The sequence below is a fragment of the Zingiber officinale genome, chromosome 11A (assembly GCF_018446385.1).
Source record: "Zingiber officinale cultivar Zhangliang chromosome 11A, Zo_v1.1, whole genome shotgun sequence".
NCBI lineage: Eukaryota > Viridiplantae > Streptophyta > Magnoliopsida > Zingiberales > Zingiberaceae > Zingiber > Zingiber officinale.
The window spans coordinates 90916852-90941835 of NC_056006.1; the positions used below are offsets into that span (position 1 = coordinate 90916852).

A 24984-nucleotide genomic window follows, 5' to 3' on the forward strand; every position below is an offset into this window, starting at 1 on the left:
TTTCCTTTTATCAACCATTGAAGATTGATTTGGAAAATTTATTTTATTTTTCTAAATTAAATCATGTCAAGGAAATTGAGGAAATTTTATTGTAATTAAATTTCCTAATTTGCCTAGGCCAAGGAATATAAAAGAAGGGGTGAGGGTGCCTTCATGAGATACAACCTCTATTATTTTCTCTCCCTCTTTTGTTCCTTGGTGTGGCCGGCCATCCTCTCCCTCTCTTCCTCTTGTGGTGGCCGAACCTCTCTCCCTTCCTTGGAGCTCTTGTGGTGGCCGGATACTACTTGGAGAAGAAGAAGAAGAAGGAGAGAAAGCTAGCATCTCTTAGAGCTTGGTTAGTATTTTGGTTTTCTTCTTTGGTGAAGTTCTTCCTTTGTGGTCGAACCTTGCTTGGAGGAGAAGAAGGTGGTTGGTGGTTTCTCATCTCGGTAGATCGTTGCCCACACAACGTCCGAGGTTAGAAGAGGAATACGGTAGAAGATCAAGAGGTTTTTCTACAAGGTATAACTAGTAATTTTTATTTCCGCATCATGCTAGTTATTTATGGAAATAATATCAAATACAAGAGGCTTACGTTCTAGTATTTCGAATATATTTTTCGATGTTGTGTTCTTTTGTTTTCTTTCTTTTCCTTGTGATTTGATTGTTCTCTTTGGTTAACCTAAAGTTATTTTAGGAAATTAAATATTAGCTTTCTATTAAAGGTTTTGTCTAGTCGGTGGTGGTTGCTCCCATATCCAAGAAGGTCATGTGCCTCGCCACGTCAGTACTGGGAACCTTTTATGGAAATTAATATTTAATGGAATTAATAACTTAAGGAGACTTGGGTCGAACGTGTTAAGTTCCGCAGGAGATCCAAGTCAAAACCTAAAAGAACAAATAGATTAAGTTTTGGATCAAACGTGTTAAGTTCCGCAGGCGATCCAAAATTTAATTTAAAAGAACACATGGTAGCTAGGAAAAGGTTCAGACCTTTGTACAAAATTTTTGTACAGTGGAACCTCTAGGTTTTCCGAGTAGCAACCAACAGTTACACCTATCTTCAACCTGCTAGTTGCTAGAAGTTACACCAAGGAATTGAGACTAAGGAAAATAATATACTGAAGGGTCTTATAGTATGTGTGTATCCCTGCCTCCAAGCGGACCTGTTCTCCCCTTTGGTGCATGTTTACACATGTTATGTTCATGGAAGATTAGTTCTTCCATAGTATTCTTTGTTTAATTTAGCTTGCTAAAAGTTGATTGGCATTATGATTCATAGCTATTGCCTTTGTAAACATCAGGTGTCAATTCTTATGGTAGAAGCATTTGTATATTCCTCTTTTATGACAAAAATTGGGAATTAAACCAATCTTGAGAGTTTCTAACTAATGTAAATTGTTGATAAACAGGAATCTTGGCATTGGAATAGTTGCATAAAGCCCTCTTCAACGTCAGATGTCGATTCTTATTTTTTTTTGCTTAATACTTGATCCTCCGATTTCAGAAATGATTTTGTTAGTTAGAGCCCTAGAGCCAATCATTTGATGATTGTATTATGGACTTGTTGTATCATATTCTTATATAAATAAAGGTATTTGTTTTGGTTATTATACTTACTTGTATTGGTGCAAAATAACTAAGCATAATAGCATCCTTGAGTAGAGGGTTCTTACCTATATCAATCGGTTAGTTGAACCGATAGTGAGATGATATAGGGAACACTACTCTTAATCATTCCTAGTCAAGTATTAACATTCAGGGACAATGTTAATGCAATGAGACTAGCATGTAGGTCAACTCGATGACTTGATCTCACGAGTCATGGATATAGAGATATCAAGTTGACATGTGGGTATGCATTGGAGAATGTATACTGAATGACCCGCTATGAGAAAGTATCGTGGATCGTTATATGAGTGTCATATACTTTCTCATGTGGCTATTAGTATGACTACTAGTCCTTGGACCTGAAGTCACCATGGATCCCTACATAAGGAGTTACGTACTTTGGCTTCGTCAAACGTCACCCGTAACTGGGTGGACTATAAAGGCAATTACTGGGTATGTAACGAATTATGCAGAAGGATGTGAGTGATGTAGATGAGATCTATCCCTCCTATATGACGGGAGCGACATCGATATTCTTGATAGAGTGAGACCACGAAGTGCATGGCCATGCCCAAATGAGTCAATATGAGATATTGAACTCATTTGATTTAGTGAGTCTACTTGGAGTTCAAGATTTAGATTGGTCAGAGGATGACACGGTCTATGCCTCACATTGATCAATCTAGATGTCTAGGATAGAAGGACACTTGTTATATATTGTGAGAAGTCACAATTAGTAGTCACAAGGTGATGTTGGATCTCAACATTCTTGTAACTTGGGTAGTAATGATGTGTTGCTAGATATCGCTCATTACTTATGCTCCTAAATGGGTTTAGGGGCATTGCCAACGTTACAAGAACCTATAGGGTCACACACAAAGGACAATTAGATGGAGATTAGGTTCATATGATGAACCAAGCGGATTAGATTCATGTGATGAATCAAATTGGATTAAGAGTAATCCTAATTGGAGTAATTGAGTTGGATTCAAGTTGATTCATGTGTTTAATGAGTCTAATTTAGATTATGACTCATTGAATCAATTTAATTAAATGAATTAGATTCATTATATTAAATTGGCTTGAATTAAATGGTTGGATTAGATCAACCATGAGAGAGATTAAGTTAAGTTTGACTTGACTTGAGAGGAAGAGGAATAGTCAAGTTTGACTTAACTTTATGCCACATCATTTGTGACTTGGCATTAAGTGGACAATGATGATGTGTCACATCATCAAGGATAGCACATGTGTGTGCCACCTCATAGAGGTTACAACTCTCCTTTAATGGCTACATTAATTGTGAATGGAGGTTACAATCCAAGAGTGGTCGGCCACTTTAGTAATGAATGGATTTCATTTTTCATTCAAGGCAATTCCATCTTCTTCTTCCTCAAGCTCTCCCTCTCCTCCTCTTGTCGTGGCTGATCAAGGGTGCTAGCACAGCTTTATTTAGTTTTTCTCCACCCATTTGTTCGTGTGGATACTTCTAGAGGATCGTACGCTTGACGATCTCGAGATCCGGCACTTCCTTGGACGAGCGAGATTCGTAAAGGGAACGCATCAAGGGTAAAAGGTTTTCTCCTTGTAAATCTAGTTTAGAACTAGCATAAAACTCATACTCATAATGTTTTCAAAAGTTTTACTTCACACAGATCCGGTGGCATGGGGGTTTCGGGGTTTCCACGAAGCGAAAAAGCGGTTTTCGCGGCCCGAAAAACCCAACAGTGGTATCAGAGCCACGTGCGAAGATTTGTATGAGTTTAGTTTGTACTTTTATGAAAAATATAGATTCTGTAACATTCTGTAATTTTATGATTTTTAGAATTTTTATGGGTATTTTTCTCGTAGAAGCGAAGCACAAGTGTTTCGACACTTGTAGGCTTTGACTACCGAGAAGTTTTTTCCGAAACGGCAAGGTTTCGCCTCAAAACTTTTTGGGACAGCGGGCTAAGGCACTGTAGGATCGCTTAGGGACACTTGCGATGGTTAGATCGCGGGTAGGGGCACTGCCCCTGGCCCCGCAAGAGGATTCGTTCCGCGATTGCGCCCGAAAACCGCTAAACGGGACCGCCGGAAATTTTTACTCGTAAAAATTGTAAAAATTGGTATTAAAATTACAGAAAATTATGGAAATTACATAATTTAGAATTATGTATAATTTGTGATAGTCATGGCCCAAAAAGGCCCAATTGGATCGGTATATTTGTGTTGTAATTCGTATTACGGCCTGCACGCCGTCATTTGTATTGTGTGTGCTGTATATTTGATACGCGACCTGCGCGTCGTGCCTTTCTCCATTTATTCTTGTTGTAAATTAGTTTAGACTCGAATGTAGCTCAAGTTTAAAAATTGTAATGTACAAAATTGGAGCTGTGGAAGGTCCACTCGAGACGGAGTTACGAGGAGGGCACGATCAACACAAGGTGGTCAAAGGGAGGAGCTTGAGAAGCTGTTGACCATCCGATCTTCTCATTGGCTTGAGAAGATCGTAGTAGGACCATGACTAATCACAAATAAATTTAATTAATTGCTTGTGTGTATGTGATGCATGATTAGTAATTAATTAGTGTCTAACGATTAGATTAGATCTAAATCGTGTACAAGATGCACCCTCTCGATTATATTAGATCTCAATTGCATCAACTCTAATGCCTACCGTGCCGTGATACCTATCACTACCTCGATTACATGTGTTGTTGAATCTGCCAAAGCAGAGCAACATATATTATCTTGGTAGGGTATGGAGGGACAATCTTGGTCCCGCTTATCAACGCATGGGCGAGTACAAACTCAATTAGATTGAGTATTCCTAGTTAACTCGGTTGGATCGAGTACAACTATAGGCATTCTTCCAACAGTTGGAAAGATAGGACATAAATCATATTTATATTAATTCTTGGGCGTATTAGCCAAAGCTAACTCAAGTTTTAATATAACTACGGATAATGATCCTATAAACAAGAGTTGCATAGAGATGTAATTGGTAAATCGTTACCTACCGATCATACTAAGTCTTGGGCGATTTAGCCAAAGCTAACTCAAGGCGTAGTATGATGTGGATCTTGTCCCACATGAATTATAGAATTCAGTGGGAGCATCATTTAGTTAAAGGCCTAATTAAATGATTTAAAAGAATATGATATTTATTTTCTGCATTTTCTGTTGTAGATAACCATGACGTCGAATACGAACTCTTTCTCCCTGCGTTCTGTCCTTGAGAAGGACAAGCTCAATGGAGCAAATTTTCTAGACTAGTACAGGAACTTGAGAATAGTTCTCACCCAGGAACGTAAACTGTACGTTCTGGAGCAGCCCATTCCGGAGGCTCCTCCTGCCAATGCCCCGCGAGCTGACAAAGATGCTTATAAGAAGCATCAAGATGACACATTAGATGTGTCCTGTCTAATGCTCGCGACCATGAACTCTGAGCTTCAGAAGCAACACGAGTTGATGGGCGCTTACGATATGGTTGAACATCTTCGTCAACTGTATCAAGGACAAGCGCGACATGAGAGATTTGAGATCTCAAGGGCACTATTTCAGTGCAAGATGTCAGATGGGGCTCCCGTAGGCCCATATGTACTCAAAATGATTGGGTACATAGAAAACCTACAGAGGTTGGGATTCCCACTTAGCCAAGAGCTGGCCACTGACCTGATCTTGCAATCCTTGTCGGATAGCTATAGTCAGCTCGTTCTAAACTACAATATGAACAAAATTGACAAGTCACTACCCGAGCTGCTTAGCATGTTAAGAACTGCTGAGCTGAACCTTAAGAAGGCTAAGCCCCACTCTGTTCTGATGGTTCAGAAACACAAGGGTAAGGGCAAGCCCAAAGGCAAGGGAAAGTCCCAAACCAAGGGCAAACGCAAGGCACTGAAGCCTAAAGGAGGGGTCGTCAAGGATGCTACCTGCTTCCACTGTGGTCAGACCGGGCACTGGAAGAGGAACTGCAAGGTGTACCTGGAAGATCTTAAGAAGAAGCGAAGTGAGACTTTCACTTCAGGTATATATGTTATAGAAGTCAATCTATCTATTTCTCCATCATGGATATTAGATACCGGATGTGCATCTCACATTTGTACTAATGTGCAGGCGCTAAGAAATAGCAGGGCATTGGCAAAGGGCGAGGTGGACCTACGCGTAGGCAATGGAGCACGGGTTGCTGCTGTTGCTATAGAGACTTATTTTCTATCTCTGCCCTCTGGGCTTGTACTAGAGTTGGATGATTGTTGTTATGTGTCTGCTTTAACTAAGAACATAATTTCAATTTCTTGTTTGGACAAGAAATGTTTCTCTTTTATAATAAAGGACAAATGTTGTTCTGTTTATTTAAAAGATATGTTCTATTGTAGTACACCTCTGATGAACGGACTCTACATTCTAGACCTTGAAAGCCCTATCTATAACATAAATACCAAGAGGTTCAAGTCAAATGACATGAACCAAACCTATCTCTGGCACTGTCGCTTAGGTCATATAAATGACAAGCGCTTATCCCAGCTCCATAAAGATGGTTTGCTGGACTCATTTGATTTTGAATCTTATGAGACGTGCGAGTCATGCCTACTAGGCAAGATGACCAAGACTCCCTTTAGTGGGCACAGCGAAAGAGCGACTGATTTGTCAGGACTTATACATAGTGATGTATGTGGTCCTTTCAATGTCGCTGCTAGAAGCGGTTATAGGTACTTCATCACATTTACTGATGACTTCAGTAGATATGGTTATGTGTACTTGATGACACATAAGTCTGAATCCTTTGAAAAGTTCAAAGAATTCAAGAATGAAGTACAGAACCAGCTTGGTAAGAGTATTAAGATACTTCGATCAGATCGAGGTGGAGAATACCTTAGCCATGAGTTTTGTGACTATCTTGCTGAGTGTGGGATTCTATCCCAACTCACTCCTCCTGGAATATCACAGTGGAATGGTGTATCCGAAAGGAGGAATCATACCCTATTAGATATGGTACGATCTATGATGAGTAACACAGATCTTCCGACATACCTTTGGGGCTATGCTCTAGACACGACAACTTTTATACTCAACCGAGTTCCATCCAAGGCCGTGATAAAGACACCATATAGTATGACTGCTAGTCCTTGGACCTGAAGTCACCATGGATCCCTACATAAGGAGTTACGTACTTTGGCTTCGTCAAACGTCATCCGTAACTGGGTGGACTATAAAGGCAATTACTGGGTATGTAACGAATTATGCAGAGGGATGCGAGTGATATAGATGGGATCTATCCCTCCTATATGACGGGAGCGACATAGATATTCTTGATAGAGTGAGACCACGAAGTGCATGACCATGCCCAAATGAGTCAATATGAGATATTGAGCTCATTTGATTTAGTGAGTCTACTTGGAGTTCAAGATTTAGATTGGTCAGAGGATGACATGGTCTATGTCTCACATTGATCAATCTAGATCTCTAGGATAGAAGGACACTTGTCATATATTGTGAGGAGTCACAATTAGTAGTCACAAGGTGATGCTGGATCTCAACATTCTTGTAACTTGGGTAGTAATGATGTGTTGCTAGATACCGCTCATTACTTATGCTCCTAAATGAGTTTAGGGGCATTGCCAACGTTACAAGAACCTATAAGGTCACACACAAAGGATAATTAGATGGAGATTATGTTCATATGATGAACCAAGAGGATTAGATTCATGTGATGAATCAAATTAGATTAAGAGTAATCCTAATTGGGCTAATTGAGTTAGACTCAAGTTGATTCATGTGTTCAATGAGTCTAATTTAGATTATGACTCATTGAATCAATTTAATTAAATGAATTAGATTCATTATATTAAATTGGCTTGAATTAAATGGTTAGATTAGATCAACCATGAGAGAGATTAAGTCAAGTTTGACTTGACTTGAGAGGAAGAGGAATAGTCAAGTTGGACTTGACTTTATGCCACATCATTTGTGACTTGGCATTAAGTGGCCAATGATGATGTGTCACATCATCAAGGCTAGCACATGTGTGTGCCACCTCATGGAGGTTACAACTCTCCTTTAATGGCTACATTAATTGTGAATGGAGGTTACAATCCAAGAGTGGCCGGCCACTTTAGTAATGAATGGATTTCATTTTTCATTCAAGGCAATTCCATCTTCTTCTTCCTCAAGCTCTCTCCTCAAGCTCTCCCTCTCCTCCTCTTGCCGTGGCTGATCAAGGGTGCTAGCACACCTTTGTTTAGTTTTTCTCCACCCATTTGTTCGTGTGGATACTTCTAGAGGATCGTATGCTTGACGATCTCGAGATCCGGCACTTCCTTGGACGAGCGGGATTCGTAAAGGGCACGCATCAAGGGTAAAAGGTTTTCTCCTTGTAAATCTAGTTTAGAACTAGCATAAAACTCGTACTCGTAATGTTTTCAAAAGTTTTACTTCGCACGGATCCGGTGGCATGGGGGTTTCGGGGTTTCCGCGACGCGAAAAAGTAATTTTCGCGGCCCGAAAAATCCAACAGATTTTAAATCATAAGTGTATGAGGATTTGGTTTCTTTTCAAACTTTTCTTTATTACTTTAAGACATGATCCTTCAATCACAGAGATGATTTCTTTTTTCTCGGTACATAAAACATACAAATGCACATGAATTTTGTTTAATATCACAATGACAATATTCGTACTGCGTATGAAATGATCAGAAGGGTATGAGAATTTTGTTTCTTCTTATATCGTACTTGTATGCTCAAGGCATGATCCTTCTGTATAAAGACAATTTGATCCTTCAGTATAGAGATGCTTCCTTGGTTGGCTCACTAGTTGTTTTCCTCAGTCTCATTTCCCTAAGTTCTCTGGAGACAATTTGATCCTTCAGTATATTATTTATCTTATAGTATCACCAATCTCTTTGTTTACAGAAATTTGTTCTTAATTCCAGTGCTTTTGTTCTTAATTTTTCATACATTGTCTCACTTGTTATGTTATTGTTTTAATCATTTTATGTGCTTTTGGTTTTTTTTCCTTTTTTAGAAAAATGAACAGGAGAATTGATATTGAACCTCATCAATTTCAAGTTAAGTCTAGTGCTGAATTGCTCAAACTGTATAAAGTAAAAGTAGAAGGTGCCAAGAATATGAAGAAAAACAAAGAATCTACTTCAAAGCAAGAGCCAAGGAAAAATTCTACGACTGGAAGTGCAGTCCAAGAAGCTAGAAATACTCAAATACAACATCAAAAGAAAGACCAAAGGAAGCAGCCATTGACCACTACAAGTGCAATTCAAGAAGGTGCCAAAAATATGAAGAAAAACAAAGAATCTACTTCAAATCAAGAGCCAAGGAAAAATTCTATTGTTGCAAGTGTAGTCCAAGAAGATAGAAATACTCAAATACAACATCAAAAGAAAGACCAAAGCAAGCAGCCATTAAGCACTACAAGTGCAGTTCAAGAAATTAGAATGCAGCAAGAAAAGTTAGAAGTAAGATCTACTTTGATGCAACATGGAAAGCAAGAATAGAGGAAGAAGCTATTAGCCATTGCAAGTGCAGTCCAAGTAGGAAGATCTACTTAAACACACCACAAAAAGCAAGACCATATGAGGCAATCCTTAGGCACTGGAAGTGAAGTCGAAGTTGGAGGATCTACTTACATTCCAAGTCAAAAAGACCTTGATAACCATGCATTTTTAGTCCAACCTGAATCATCTAAGAAGATTGATGACCAAAATGACAGATTTTGTCCAAATAATTTGAAGATACAACTGAGAAATACAATAGGAGATCATGGTCAAGGATCTACGGAAGAACAACCAGCCTCTAAGAAGCCAAAGGCTACTTCAAAGTGTCCTGCTATATCACTTGAAAAATATATTAATAACCATAGGGATCAACTTGAAGAAGAGGAATTAGAAGATGAAGAGAGTGAAGAAAATGACATAGAACAAGAAGTTGAAGGGGATATCAACTTTGAAAATGAAGAAGATGAGGATACTAATGACAATACAACCGAAGGTAACATTTTTTCTAGTTTAAGGGGATATCAACTTTTGATTTTAACTCATTTGTGTTTTAAGTGTCTTTGCTTATTTTAGACATTATGAAAATATGAAATTTTTTGTTTATTTGTAATGTTAATGTAACACCCCAAATTTCCTCAATTAGAGTCCTAAAAGTAATTTAAAAATATTTAGAAATGTTATAGAAAAATTCTAGAGATTTTTATAAAATTTTAGAGTATTTTTATGTAATTTTTGGAGTTCGTTTGGTATTTTTACCAAGAGGAAGAAGTTTAAAAAAAAAGTGTTAAGGTTGGGTTTTAAACTCAAGATCTTGGACCGAACTAGACCTTAACCAAGGTCAGCCAACCAACTGAGCTAAGCAAGTTTTGTTAAATATATATGGTGCGAAATATTCTTAAGCCGTAGTTAGATAATAGAAATAAAAGGAAGAAAAGAGGTAGCAGCCGAGAATTGAACCCGGGGCTTTTGACTTGGTCAAAACCGCAGCCAACCAACTCTGTTAGGACCAAAAGTAGCTAGAGGGGGGGGTGAATAGCTTGTCGCGTTCGCTCGTCGTTGCTTCGTTGCTTGTTTCTTCAAAGTGATGCGCAGCGGAATACAAAGAAACACACAACGCTAACACGGTTGGTTTTACTTGGTATCCACCTCACAAGAGGTGACTAATCCAAGGATCCACACCAACACACACACCCTCCACTAAATAAAACTTTCCTTTGTGGTAACTACCAAGGGTGGAGAAGCCCTACAATACTCAATACCAGAAGAGAGGGAAAGGATACAAGAAATACAAGCTTACAAGCTTACAATGAGTACAAAACCCTAACCCTAGCTTCTCTTCTTGGCTTTGATCCGCCTCTTGACTTGGAGAGCTTCCAAGATCCTTCAAGAACTGGCGATCTAAGCTTTGTGAGCGCTGTGGAGGAGTTGGCGAGAGCTCTGGAGTGAATCGGAGAAGTTCTGCTCGCAGCCATCGAACGCCTGCAGCTATAAACGACGCCAACGGTCGGATCCCGATCGATTCGAATGTTCCCAATCGATCGGGGAGGCTTTGGATCGATCCACGGATCGATCGAGCGCCTGCTCGAAGCGCTGGATCGATCCGGATCGATCAGCGCTATCGCGACTGCCTCCCAATCGATCCAGCGATCGATTGGGACCTCTGAATCGATCCACGGATCGATCGAAGCTTGCTGCGATTGTGCGTCCGATCACACGATCGATCGAGCTTTTGTCCAAAACCAAGTCCTAAACCTCCCAAACCAACATCCGGTCAACCTTGACCTGTTGGTATGTCATGCCTAGCATCTAGTCACTCCCTTGACCTGCTAGGACTCCCTTACCAAGTGTCCGGTCAATCCCTTTGACCCACTTGGACTTTTCTCTGTGCCAAGTATCCGGTCAATCCCTTTGACCTACTTGGACTTTTCTTTCATGCCAAGTATCCAGTCAATCCTTTGACCTACTTGGACTTCCCAACACCAGATGTCCGATCATCCTTGATCCATCTGGATTTTCCCTTGCCTGGCTTCACTCACCAGGACTTTCACCTAGCTTCACTCACTAGGGTTTTCCATCTGCCTAGCTTCACTCACTAGGACTTTCACCTGGCTTCACTCACCAGGATTTCCATCTGCCTAGCTTCACTCACTAGGACTTTCACCTGGCTTCACTCACCAGGATTTCCATCTGCCTAGCTTCACTCACTAGGACTTCCTTCTGCCTGGCTTCACTCACCAGGACTTTCAACTGCCTAGCTTCACTCACTAGGTCTTTCATTTTGCCTAACATCCCAGTTAGGACTTCCCGGTCAAGTATCCGGTCAACCTTGACCTACTTGACTCTTCTTCAATCAATATCTTATTGTCAAACATCTAAATCCAAACCAAGACTCAGCTTGGTTACCCAGGTCAACCTTGACCTGAGGGATGTTGCACCAACAATCTCCCCCTTTTTGATGTTTGACAATACCAACACTATCACTTACAATACCACATGTAAGTTAGGCTAATCCCATAGCCTCCTTCTTCATGCCACTAGGTAATGAAAGCATAAATTAAGCTCTTCATTCTCCCCCTAAGAGGGCAAACTCCCTCTAGGTAATGAAAGCCTAACTTACTCCCTTTCATGAGTCCTTTCATTCTCCCCCTATGACCTTCCCATAGGTAATGAAGGACTAAGCTTAACCATACATTCTCCCCCTATTGGCACACATCAACCCATCGTTGGACACACATCAACCTATGCTCCAATTCTGGGCACACTTCCAACAAATCCATTTGTTGAAGACTCTCCCCCTGAAGAGTTGCTCATCGTGATCACAACTTCACTCGTTGTGATCAACACGATAATGAAGGTCCCATACCCTTCATTTATCCTTAACTTCTCCCTCAATGTAGACAACTACCCAACCTTGAGCATTATCTACCACATGAGTGTCCACTTGAAATAATGAGGATATCCACTCCCCATTTTTCCCCATTTCAAGTTTAAATGCGCAACCTTGAGCAAGTTCACAACAGAAGGTTAACCACCTTCCAAGGTTCATGAAAAATAATTTTCATGTCTTTAAAGAGTCCCTCCCCCTAAAGACATGGTGGTAACTTCTGTCATTGCACCAACAATGACTTGGAATCCCTAAACCATTAGGAAACCCAAATTTAGAAGTTTTGAGGTTCAAATATTCAAAATTTGAAACAACGTCAACCAAACTTCTACTTAGTCTTCGTTAACCAATCCATCCTTGTTTTCAACATGAAAACACCCTTTGTATGTATACAAATGTATTTAAGGGGTTTGGAATGGTTACCTAGACTCAAAGAGGTTCAAAGATGCTGAAATCAGGCCTTCCCAGCCAAAATCAGCAACTTGGATCGATTGAAGTTGGGTTCCAATCGATTGAACCTTTCTGAATCGATCCATCGATCGATTCAGACTCCTGAATCGATCGGCTGATCGATCCAGCGAGCTTCTTCGCGGGAATTGCCGTTGAATCGATCCATGGATCGATTCAGAACTCAATCGATCCATGGATCGATCGAGACTCGATAGTTGCTGAAATTCCATTTCAGTCAACAGAAACCCTAGAAAATTCTACAAAATCCAAAATTATGAAATTTCGTGTAGACATTATTTAGGCATACTTAATCATGGAAAAATAGCTTTCTATGAAAATACATCATATTTTCAAAGATTGACACAAACTTGAAAACTTGCAAAACTTTAGTGTTTTCTTCAAGTTTGTGTCTAACTATTCAATGGTGATTACTATCAAAAGATAGCCTTCACCAAGGTTTTCCAAAAACATTTTAAAAACATTTTCAAAACCAATATCCCATCATGTTCCTTGGGCATAATGCACATGACTTGTACATTAGCTTTCCCAATGATGGGAAAACACATAACTATGTGTTTTGATGAACCTAAAACTCAAAAGAATGCACTAAATCAACATCTTGAGTTTTGTTCATCATCCTAACATCTCACTTGTATATAATATGCACTAAAACACATACAAGTCACCTTATAGTCTTTGTGAGATGTAGATTTTGGTTTTGCCCTAATCTAGGGATCATGCATATTTATCTAGGCATTTTAGAAATATTAGACATCCACCCAGGATGTCACTTGTCAATAAGTGTCGTTAAATGCCATTTGTCCTTAATTACAAGGAATTAAACTTAATGCATGATTATGTTATGGCATACATCAACAGAAAATAATTTTCAACAGAAAATATCCTATTACTACATGATGTATGAATGTCATGACATGGTATTTTTTGGATTTTTCATAATAAAACATGAATGCAAAAATAGACATGATGTCATGGCATATGATGGGCAAACAATCATGGCAAGGTTTAGCATAAATAAAGTATACCTAGATTAACTATCTAAGTATCCTTAAAGTCTTAGCTAAACTTACAACTTAAACCTAGATTGCCCTAAAGTGCTTCAAGAAAATGCCAAAGCCTAAGTTTGCATTTCTTATTCCCTTGATTAATTTATGCCAATTAAAATAAACATGTCCTCAAATGTTGGCATATTCCATTTTTCCTCAAGAGTAGCACTTTTAAATTTAAGGTCCGGATTGCCTTAAATTGCCTAAGAACATACCAAAATCCCAACTTGATAGTTCTTATGAATTTCCCAATATGTGCCATTTAAGATTAAAATCAATTCTTCCACCATTAGGCACATTTTACTCTTTCAAATAGTAAGAAAAAGGTCCATTTCATTTTCAAAGGTTAACTAAAACCTTGAAAATGCTCCTTGAGTGTCAATTTCCTCAAAGTTGGGTTAACTACCCTTCTAATCGGAGTTGACACTCTCTAACCCATCTATGGGGTAGAGAAGATGCTCCTAGGAACCCAACACCTATTGGTGCTCCTTGGATGCTCTAGGTACTCACTAGGGATAACTTCCCTAGATACCTTCCTAGTGACCTTGTTGGGCTTCTTAGAAGCCTTGGTCACATTTTCTAGGTCAACTCTAGGGATAACCTCCCTTGTGACCTTGTTTGTGACTTTCTTAGACTTCTTAGAAGTCTTAGTCACGTTTATTGCAAAAATACTCTTAGGGATGACTTCCCTAGCATTTTTGGCTTGACCACTAGACCTAGGGTTTGTTCCATAACTATATGGAACTCTATGGTAAGAGGGCACATCCTTCTTAGCCTTTGGTTTGTATCCCAAACCTCTATGGCCATTGGATGACTTTTGTACCCCTAAACCTAGGTTATGCTCATTTTGCCCTAATAGGATATTTTCCATCCTTTTTAGGGTCTTTTCAATTTTATCAAGTCTTGACCTCAAGACTTGATTTTCCATCACTAAGTCCTTAGTTTTTGGTTTTCCATTAAGTTCATGAGCATTTTTGTTTCTAGGCTTGTTCTTAGACTTGATTGTTGGGGTTGCAAGGTTGCAAACATAGTCCCATATTGGAAACACATGGGAAAGATCATGGGTTTATAAGAGAAAAGATATCTCCATTGGCATGAGGCCTTTTGGGGAGAGCCCAAGAGCAAAACCATGAGGGCTTAGGCCCAAAGTGGACAATATCATGTTATTGTGAAGATATCTAAATTCTTTTCGATCCTACAATTGGTATCAGAGCCCGGAATCGCCGACTGTGCACAAGAGCTATGGTCTGATTGAACCATGTGAGTACAATATTGACCTCGAACAAAGAAAGTGGGGGCTCCTATGTTCGGATCAAGAGGACCAGACACCAGGCAGGAAGTCCTAGTTGCGACTAGGCAAGGAAGTCCTAGTAGGTCGGGTGGACCGAGGGGCAGGAAGACCTGGTGGGTCGAGGATCGGACGTGGGAAGCCTATGGTCCTTTGTTTGAGGGGGGGGATTGTTGGGGTTGCAAGGTTGCAAACATAGTCCCATATTGGAAACACATGGGAAAGATCATGGGTTTATAAGAGAAAAGATATCTCCATTGGCATGAGGCCTTTTGGGGAGAGCCCAAGAGCAAAACCATGAGGGCTTAGGCCCAAAGTGGACAATATCATGTTATTGTGAAGATATCTAAATTCTTTTCGATCCTACAAACTCTTCCGCGAGTATTTCGTGAAAAGGTAAGGGTGCGAGATATATATATATGTTATGATTGAAACCCTAGTTATAAGAAAAGAATTAAGTTTTTCTTTTTCCCGAATCCTTTCCCTCTCCCCTTATCTCCCGACGCGCGCGGCGCTGCGGCGTCTCCGGCGGCCGGCGAGCGCCCCTCTCTATGAAGTCTTCTCACCATCGAGCTCCTCTCGTCAAGAAGGAAGCCATGAGCACAAGAAGAGACCAAGAGATCGAGTTATCCGAACCCTAGAACCCTTCCTCTTCCCGGTTTTGAGTCCAAGGATAGGTAAGTTGCTACTCACCTGCAGTAGGATAGCTCCGATTGTTTCTTTCTTTTTCCGAAAGTTTTGGGATAAATTGTAGGTGATTTGTTGCTGTGAATTTAGGTTTCGGATTTAGTTTTCTTCAAGCTTTGATTCAGCTTTTGATTTGGGGTTCCTGTTTGTTACCCTAATTGGCATGTTCGTTTACACATGAGTCCTGCAAGTTTCGGAATTTAGCTAGTGTTTTGGTTTAGAAAGGTCTGATGTTCTTTAGAAGCTTCCCTGTGGTATTGTGTTAATCGATTCATCTATGTATGAACTTGGATTTGAGTTTCTTCTGTGAGGATTTAATTGCCGGGTTTTCTGCATACCAACTGCTTGTTTGAAAATCTTACAGAGATGTTAGCTGGTGGAAGGAGGTTTGAATTTTGCATTCCTGTACAGATGTATTAGATTAGAGTTATGAGCACAACTTAGTATTACTAGAATTTTCTTTAGGAACATGTTTATGCTTGCTGCCATGAACCCTAAAGAAAGAAAGAAGATGATCGGTTTAAATTAAGCATGCAGGTTAGTGTTTTTGTGGATTATAGCATTTCTGCTATAGAGTTTTCTGTTAAACCTGAACAGGAACAACCATGAAGCTTAGTATGGTTTTTAGTTTTAGTTCTTAGAACAATGCATTTCTCTTTAGTGCAGTTTTCATTTGCCAAGAAAGAACTTACCCTAGTTTTTAGATTTAAAGATTTGGCATTCGGCTCAAGTCTTGTTGAGTAGTTCCCATCTGCTATGTGAATTGATTCCTCAACCTGTAAGCATACGGTTTTGTATATATAACAAGTTCTAGATGCTAATTATGCACTGGATCCTTTGAATTGAGACTAAAGATGATTTGAATTGATGTAATGAATTTAGCAGGTATGCAGATTTCTTTTTAATAAGCAGATTTTCATAAGTAATACTTGCAGATTTTGATAAGTATTATATGTGCAGATTTCTTTTGTATTCTATGCATGATTATGTGTTACATAATTAGTTTCATTCATAGATGTATACGAAGAATACCCTAACAGTATTTTTGGGTTTAAGAAAAGTATAAGAAAGATAAAGAAAAGTATAAGAAATATAAAGAAAAGAAAGAAAAGGCCAAGGCCTTAAGTAAATCCCAAAGTCAAGACTTTAGGGATTTTGACACACAAGGTGCTAAAGAAAATGCCGAGACATTACATAGAAGTATTAAAAGATAACAAGTATTTTACTTTTATCAGTGACACTGTGTTGGACTCTCTGTCCTTGGGCTGGGCTCCCATAGTCGTCCCTAGGTTTAGATAACCTAGTAGTAACGGCTCGGCCGACGGTCGACAGTCGACGACCATAGGGTCGCCAAATGGGCCGCCGAATGGGTCAGGTCGTTACAAAAGAAAAAGCACAGTTGTCGGGCCCAAAAAGAAGATGATTATTATTTTGAAGTATTATAAGTATAAGTTTTTGAAAGTTTTACATAAGTATAAAGTATTTAAAGAATAAGTCTTTAAACAAGTGAAATAAGATTCAGAAGGTGTTTAGAATTCAGTAAGCTTAGTTCTTTATGCTAGCATGATTGTATAGATTTACTTTACATGTTTAGCCTTTCAGTATGTTTCTTTCACTAGTAGATGAGCATGATTAGCTATACATGTTTAGTATTTCAGTTAGTATGATTCTTTTGCTATGTATGAGCATGAGTAGCTTTACATGTTAGCATTCAGTTTTAGCATGTTTTTATTTATATACATGCATATCGAGATTTTGTGAGTTAGATAGCGCTTACTAAGCAAATTTTGCTTATAGACTACACTTCCTCTTCTTGCAGATACAGGAAAGGAAAAGATATAGAAAGGAAGGCGACAAGGAGGTGTTCGAAGGATGTGTGATGCCAGGACTATGGAAGCCTTGGGACTAGGAAAGAAGTTTTAGTTTAGTTTTTATTGTCTTTTGCTATGTTAGGAGTATTTGAGATAGTATTTGTTATTTTGATATGATTAGGACGTAGTAGAAGAATTGTAATCTTGTGTGATGATTTCTTGTGTTGTTTTCTTTATTTTGGATTTATTATACTGCGTGGTTGATTGATATGTGTTCCAGCCGCTTGTGGCTGAGTATATATTGCATGTATTGTTGAATAAGGTCACCGGAACAGGGGAGACTCTGTCGAAATTTTTCGGTAGGGTTTCCATGTGATTTTTAATCATACCGGTTAAGTAGAGTTAGTAGTTAAATAACGGTCATCCTTAGAGAGTAGTAGTAGTAAGAAGGGTGGTCGTTACAGTTAATTAGGGGCAACATCGAAGAGAAAACGGGGAAAGACATTGTGTAAAAAAGTTCATGAACGATCAATAAATGATAGACAAGAAATCATCTTGAATAAAGAAGGAGAACCCGTTGGACCAGACCAGAAGACAATTTCTCAACTTAGTAGTTTCTTGGGAACAATAGCAAGAAGTGCAGATTTGTGTCCTCTTACTTACACAAATTGGAAAGCTATACCAAACAAACAACACATATGGAATTATATCAATGTATCAACTTTTTTATTTTTGTGTTTCTACTACATGTGTGTTTTAGTATTTTTATCAATTAGATCTTTATAACTGCATTACTTTTCTTGGCAGCAAGAATACATCATTCCAGAAAAAGGGGAGAAGGCTGTGTATGGTATTATAAATGATGCTTGGAGGCGACATAAATGTTGGATTAAGAAAAATCATTTCACCGAGTATACAACCATGCGCGAGCGGCTGAAAAATCATCCTCAAGACATACCAGAAGCACATTTTAGAGTGTCCGTGGATTATTGGAGACTTGAAACCATTCAAGTGAGATACATATTTTTATAATTAAGTAATATTTTATATTATATTTTTCATGTTTGATAAAATTCATTTTTCATTGATGAATTTAGGAAATAAGTGATCAAAATGCTAAAAATATTGCTCAGCAAAAATGGAGACACCGTGCAGGGCCTATAAGTTTTGCTTGTATAAAGGAGAGATTGGTATTCTATTCTATTTGTTATAAGCATACATTTAAATTGGCCTAAATTTAGTGCTTAAATCATTGTTTTCTTATTGCAGAGTGCAAGCAAGGAGGATAAAGAGTCTCCTTCTCAAGCTAAAATGTTCATTGAAACTCGACAGAGTAAGAAAGGAAAACAACTAGATCAAGAAACAAATAATGCAATTGTAAGTGTTTCTCTACGCTTTACATGTCAAATGTAATTATTCACTATCATAATTAACATTACTTGTACAATTGATAGACAAAACTTCAAGACTTGATTGAAAATTCTGGTGTACCTTCTACTGAGGCTTTTAAGAATGTATTTGGCAAAGAGAAGCCAGGGAGAGTGCGATGCTATGGAAGAACTACAACACCTACACTCTTAAAAAGAAATGAAGAAATAGCAGAAATTGAGAAAAAGCGTGCTAATGAAGTCAAACATTTAACTGATAAGGTGCACGAGATAGAAGCAAAACATGAAGAGATGGAGGTGAAACATAGTAAAGAGATGGCGGCAATGGAGCAAAAATTTCAACTTCTTCTAAGGACCATGTTAAATCAAAATGACTCAAGAGTAGACATGGAGTCTTTGGCAGCTTTGTTATCTCCATGTGATGCTAATAGTGGTCTATGTTCATCCACATCTAATCATGCTCCAAATAATCCCAAGGTAAAAATGAAGTTCATATTAAATAAATATTTTTGGAATTTGTTCAAATATTTATGCACTCAAGGCATAACTTGTGGTAATTCCCTTTTTCAATAGACTTATTGCATCCTTGGTATACCTGTCTAACTTGACTTATTGCACGTAACCTCTTGACTTATTGCATCCTTCAATAGACTCCAAATTTAGTTATTAGTTAGATCTTCATATCTTGTCCTTGGTATACCTGACTAACTCAGGGTCTTGACTTTCACTGTGTTTGAAAATTGGAACAGATAGCTGGATCTATTTTGCAAAATGTTGCATCTTTTACCACCCCTACATTTGCGATAATTACTTTGTACTGATTTTAAGCTATTTTTATACATAATCACGTGATAAATTTCAAATGTAAATAGTCAAATTCAGTTGTGGGTATTAACCTATACTGGCACATCTTTTCCTCTAGGAGACACCTATTCTTGCCTGGTAATTAATGTGTGTAATCAAACAAAGACACCTGCTCAGGGTTTGGCAAATAGAAATTTAGGTTTGGGCTAAGAACTCATTGACGTACTAGGATTTGAGTCTGAATCTTCATGATGCAAGGCATCGTCACCGGACCATATTATGGATGCCCTAGTATGTGTGTGATATTCTACCTCTGACCTTAGGTATCATTTTAGGCTCTGAATTGGTTTAAAGACTCACTTACAGTAACACAGGCCTAGAAGAAGCAATGCAAGGAGACATGCAAATTATAACCAGTAATATATACACAGATTTGGTTGGTCATGCTATGAGTGTCACATTACAAGCATTGAATGTGCACCAAACTAACATCTGTAGTGGGTTAGATAATATCAGTTCTCATTATGCACCTAATGTTTTCTTTGTAATTCTACAATATTCCTTTTTTGTGCTATACATATGTTTTTTTATAAATATTTTCTATAATTAAATGCCTTTTCTTAGACTTGAGCAAGGCTTTGTGGTGTGCGAATGTCTAATGCTTTGCCAAAGACATTGATGGACCCAGAGACTTTAGTAACTTAACAGTGGCCAACTCGAGTTTGAGGAATACAATCTTTTGTGGTAGTCAGCTAATCTAAGGTCTGCAATTGTAGTTTAATATTCTCTATTCTGCTATTTGATTCCAGACTCCATTAACTACTACTTCCCTCTAGGATTGATTTTTTTTCCTCCCTGATGATGGCAAGCACCAATCTGTTGTTTCTTATCCGATTTGTCTGTATGCTATTCACTTCGCTACTACCTCCAATGCCTGACCCCTATCCAATGCAGATGATGGTATCAAGAACTCAAATGGACCTAATCTATAACTCGATGACAAAAGAATATTGCGTTTATGATATGATATCATGCCTATTTTTTCTTATTGACAACACTTCTGTGCTCACTCAACATGAGTCATGTCATCAGTATTTTTCTCAGTTACCCCTGTGATATCGGATTGTTTCTTTTATGCATTTTACTTCTGTGCTCACTCACCCCTGTGATATCAGATTGTTTCTTTTATGCATTTTAGTTTCTGTGTATTTTTCTCAGTTATCAGTATGAATCCAATTATGCCGTTCAACATGAGTCATGTCATCACCATGAGTCAACATTTATCTAATAATTTATTCAACATTTATAACTCTCTAGTAGCTATGATTTTTCAATTATTATTTATGATGATTGGTGAGGTCTTAATATTTTAGATTTTATATACAGGATCCTAATATGGATGGTGATCATGTGGATGAAGATCAAATGTTGAACATAGAAGCGGAAGAAGATGATGCTATATAGCTTGATTTTTTAGTACAAGTACTGATAGTGGATGAAGGTCAAATGTGGATGCAGATTAAATGTTTTGATCAGTAATGATAGATGACAAATGATTTTATATTTTGTGTGCAAAGATTTAAGTTTAAGGTAGAGAAATATTAAGACAAATTTGGATGAAGATGATGCATACTTTGTTAATTAGTATATTTGTTTGAGTATTATAATATTTTGTTTTGGATAACAACGTAATTAATTTTCTTCAATATGTATGTAGATGATTAATATATTTTGAGCATGTTTTTCTTTAATTGGTATAATTTTCTTCAATTGGTATATTTTCAGTATTAATTTTTTCTGTTGCTATCAACGACAACAGTTTTCCTCTGTTGTTATCAATAACAATGGTTTTCCTGTGTTGCAATCAAAGGCAACGGTTTTTCCTATGTTGCAATCAAAGGCAACGGTTTTTTCTGTTGCTATCATAGATAACGGTCATAAACCGTTGCCATAAAATGATTAAAAAACCGTTGGCTATATTCATCAAAGGCTACGGTTTTTTTTATAGTGTTGTGAATTATTAGTAAAATCGTTGCCTAAACAAAAGGCAACGGCTGACTATACCACGGTTTAAATACCATTGTCTAAAGAAAAGGCAACGGTTTTTATACTTTAGGCCACATTTTTTGGACGTTGCCATTGGTGAAAAATGTTGTAGTGTATTCTGTTGAAAGTTCGATAAGGGTTTTTGCTTTAATTTTTGCAGGCTATTCAACCCCCCCCCTCTAGCCGGCCCAGCAGTCCAACACTACAGGCCTCCTAAGCGGTCTTAGAGACTTATCAGGGAGCCGAGTCATCCTAGTTTGAGCTCATGAAGTAGGCCTACATCCGTTCGGATGCTTTTAAAGACAAGGTGGTCGATCGGGCACTCCGGCTGTTTGACCTTGCTATCAACAGGACAATTTACCAACTAAAGGATGGTGGCTACCTTCCCATTACTTTGACTAGCAAGGTCATTATCGGGACAAGCTGGCTGGGTCATTGCCCGATAATGTTTTAGATTTTCTCGAGTGAGCCTGCTTGCATGTTTGTAGTTTTTTTTTAAGTATCAATGAATGAGTTGTTGGTTAGTCCTAGGAAAATTGTACCGGCTCCACTGTATAAAAATTTTGTACAAGTGTCGAACCTTTCCTTAAATAACCTATTGTGTTATTTAGAAGTTAAATTAGGAATCGCAGACGGAACTTGACATCATTGATTCCAAATTTAACTTATCTGTTCTTAATGATTTAGATTTGAATCGCAAGCGGAACTTAACACTATTGATTCAAATCCACCTATGTTATTAATTCCATTAAATATTAATTTCCAAAATTGGCTTCCAGGACTGCATGGCGAGGCACATAGCCTTCTTGGATATGGGAGCAACCACCACCGCCTAGACAAAGCCTTTTAAGGAAAGCTAATATTTAATTTCCTTAAATAACTCTATAGGTTAACCAAAAAGAACAATCGAATCATAAATTTGAAAAAGAAGAAAACACAAACTCGAAAAACTAATTCGAAAAACTAGATCTAATGCCTCTTGTGTTTGGAATTCTTACAAAAAGAAATAACTAGCATGATGCGAAAAACAATTGCTAATTATACCTTCTCTTTGTATGTTAATGATCTCGAGATCTTCTACCATATTCCTCGCCTCACCTTGGACGTCGTGTGGATGACGATCCTCCAAGATGAACACCACCCAAAGAGCTTTCTTCTTCCTCCTCTAAAATATGGCCGCCACCACCAATTTAGGAACCAAAGAGAGCATGGGAAAGGGAAGGGGAGAGATCCGACCATCATGAGAGAGCACAAGCAAGAGGCTAGAATTAGATGCCTTCTTCTTCTTCTTCTTCTTCTTCTTCTTCTTCTCCTTCTTCTTCTCCTTCTCCTCCTTCTTGTATCCGGCCACTTAAAGGAACCACAAGCAATATGTGGTCGGCCCTAGCATGATAAAGAGCTAAGGGTCGGCCCTAAGGAGGAGACTAGAGAAAAGAGAGAAAAAGAATTCATTAATCAATGAAGTCTCTCCTCCCCTTCTTTTATAATACTTGCCCAAGGCAAATAAGGAAAAACTTTTTACAAAAATTAAAATCTTCCTCATGTTTTTCTTTTTTCCTTTTTATTTTTCCTTTTCTTTCTTCTTGATTGAATCAATCACCAATCATAGATTAGATTGGATGATGATTTAATCCTATTGGCCTGCCCCTTGCTTGGGCACCAAGCAAGGGTGGCCGACCCCTATAAGGAAGGAAATATATATTTTTTATAAAATTTTACAAGAAGAAATCCTCTATAAAATTTTACAAGCTCTCTTTCAATTTCCTAAAGTAGGAGTTAAAAAAGGAAAGTTTTAAAAATTAAAATCATGTTTTAAAATTTAAAACTTCTCTTATAAAATTTCCTTTTTTAACATGGTGATAGAAAATTTAAATTTTAAAACTTCTCTTTTTTTTTTTAAACCATGAGGATGGTTAAAAGAGGAAAATTTTAAAACTTTTAAACTTTCTTTTAAAACATGTGGAATGTGGCCTAATTCAAATAAAGAAAGTTTTTAAATTTAAAATCTTTCTTTTAAAACTTGTAGTTTTCTACAAAGAGAAGATTTTAAAAATTCAAAAACACCCCTCCTTGTTTGTATTATTATGGTCGGCCCTTCCTATGCTTGGACACCAAGCATAGGGTCGGCCCTCTTAAGAGGAGATGTGGCCGGCCATTGCTTGGTCACCAAGCAATGGACCGGCCCCCTTCTTGGACACCAAGATGGGCCTTTCTTTGGATGGACTTGAGGGTTTAATGAGGCTACGACAGGGACCTAGAGGAGAAATTGGTTTTGGCCTTTCGATGAGCTTGAGTATCCCGCGTTCTCCCCGAACACACAACTCAAGTTCATCGATAATAACTCATTCCACTAGAGAGTTATTATCACACTACCACACCAATCCCAAATTACATTATGGGCTCCTTCTTATCATGAGTGTGTTAGTCTCCCTGTGTTTAAGATAACGAATGTCCACTAATTAAGTAAGTTACTGACAACTCACTTAATTAATATCTAGCTCCAAGAGTAGTACCACTCAACTTCATTGTCATGTCAGACTAAGTCCACCTGCAGAGTTTAACATGACAATCCTTATGAGCTCCTCTTGGGGGCATTCTCAACCTAGATAACTAGGACACAGATTTCTTCTATAATCAACAACACGCACTATAAGTAATATCATTTATCAACTTATCGGGCTTATTGACTTATCGAGTTAAATCTCACCCATTGATAAGTCAAAGAAATAAATACTAAATATATGTGTTTGTTATTATATTAGGATTAAGAGCACACACTTCCATAATAACTAAGGTATAGTTCTATTATAAAGTCAGTACAAAAAGAACTTACCTAAAATGGTCCTACTCAATACACTTTGAGTGTATCAGTGTAATTTATTAGTTAAGATAAACTAATATTTAATTACACTACGACTACTTCAACGGTTTGTTCCTTTCCATCTTAGTCGCAAGCAACTGTTTATAATTTATAAAGAACCGACAACATGATCTTCTGTGTGTGACATCACACACCATGTCGTCTACTATATAAATTAATTGAACAAATTATATTTAACAAATAAATGTAGATATTTGACCATTGTGATTCTTTATTTCTAAATAAATGTTTATACAAAAGCTAGGCTTTTAGTATACACTCTAACAATCTCCCACTTATACTAAAAGACTATGCTGCCATAAATGTTGTCATACATCTGATTCCCAACCCTTCAACATGCCCATCAAAAGCTCTTTCCTTAAGGACCTAAGTGAAAGGATCTATAGGTCATCACCTGATGCAATCTAGGCGGCAACAACTTCTCCTCGTTTATACGATTTCTCGTATTGGGTGGTACTTGCGCTCTATTGTGTTTACTTGCCTTATAGACTTATGGTTTCTTTGAGTTTGCTACTGCACCACTATTATTACAATAAATTGTAATAATTTTTGGGCAAACCAGAAAACATGTCTAAGTCCATCATGAAGTATCT

The 24984-nt window shown here is 38.0% G+C and overlaps 1 protein-coding gene across 1 annotated transcript; it reads left to right on the forward strand.

Moving 5' to 3' along the window:
- The first annotated feature begins 9163 nt into the window (after positions 1–9163).
- Positions 9164–20928, forward strand: LOC122031567. Its single transcript, XM_042590665.1, has 7 exons — positions 9164–9578; positions 17790–17986; positions 18080–18283; positions 18370–18462; positions 18542–18649; positions 18727–19137; positions 20851–20928. Exons 1-7 carry the CDS (start codon positions 9164–9166, stop codon positions 20926–20928), a joined length of 1506 nt encoding a protein of 501 aa, XP_042446599.1.
- The last annotated feature ends 4056 nt before the right edge of the window (positions 20929–24984 follow it).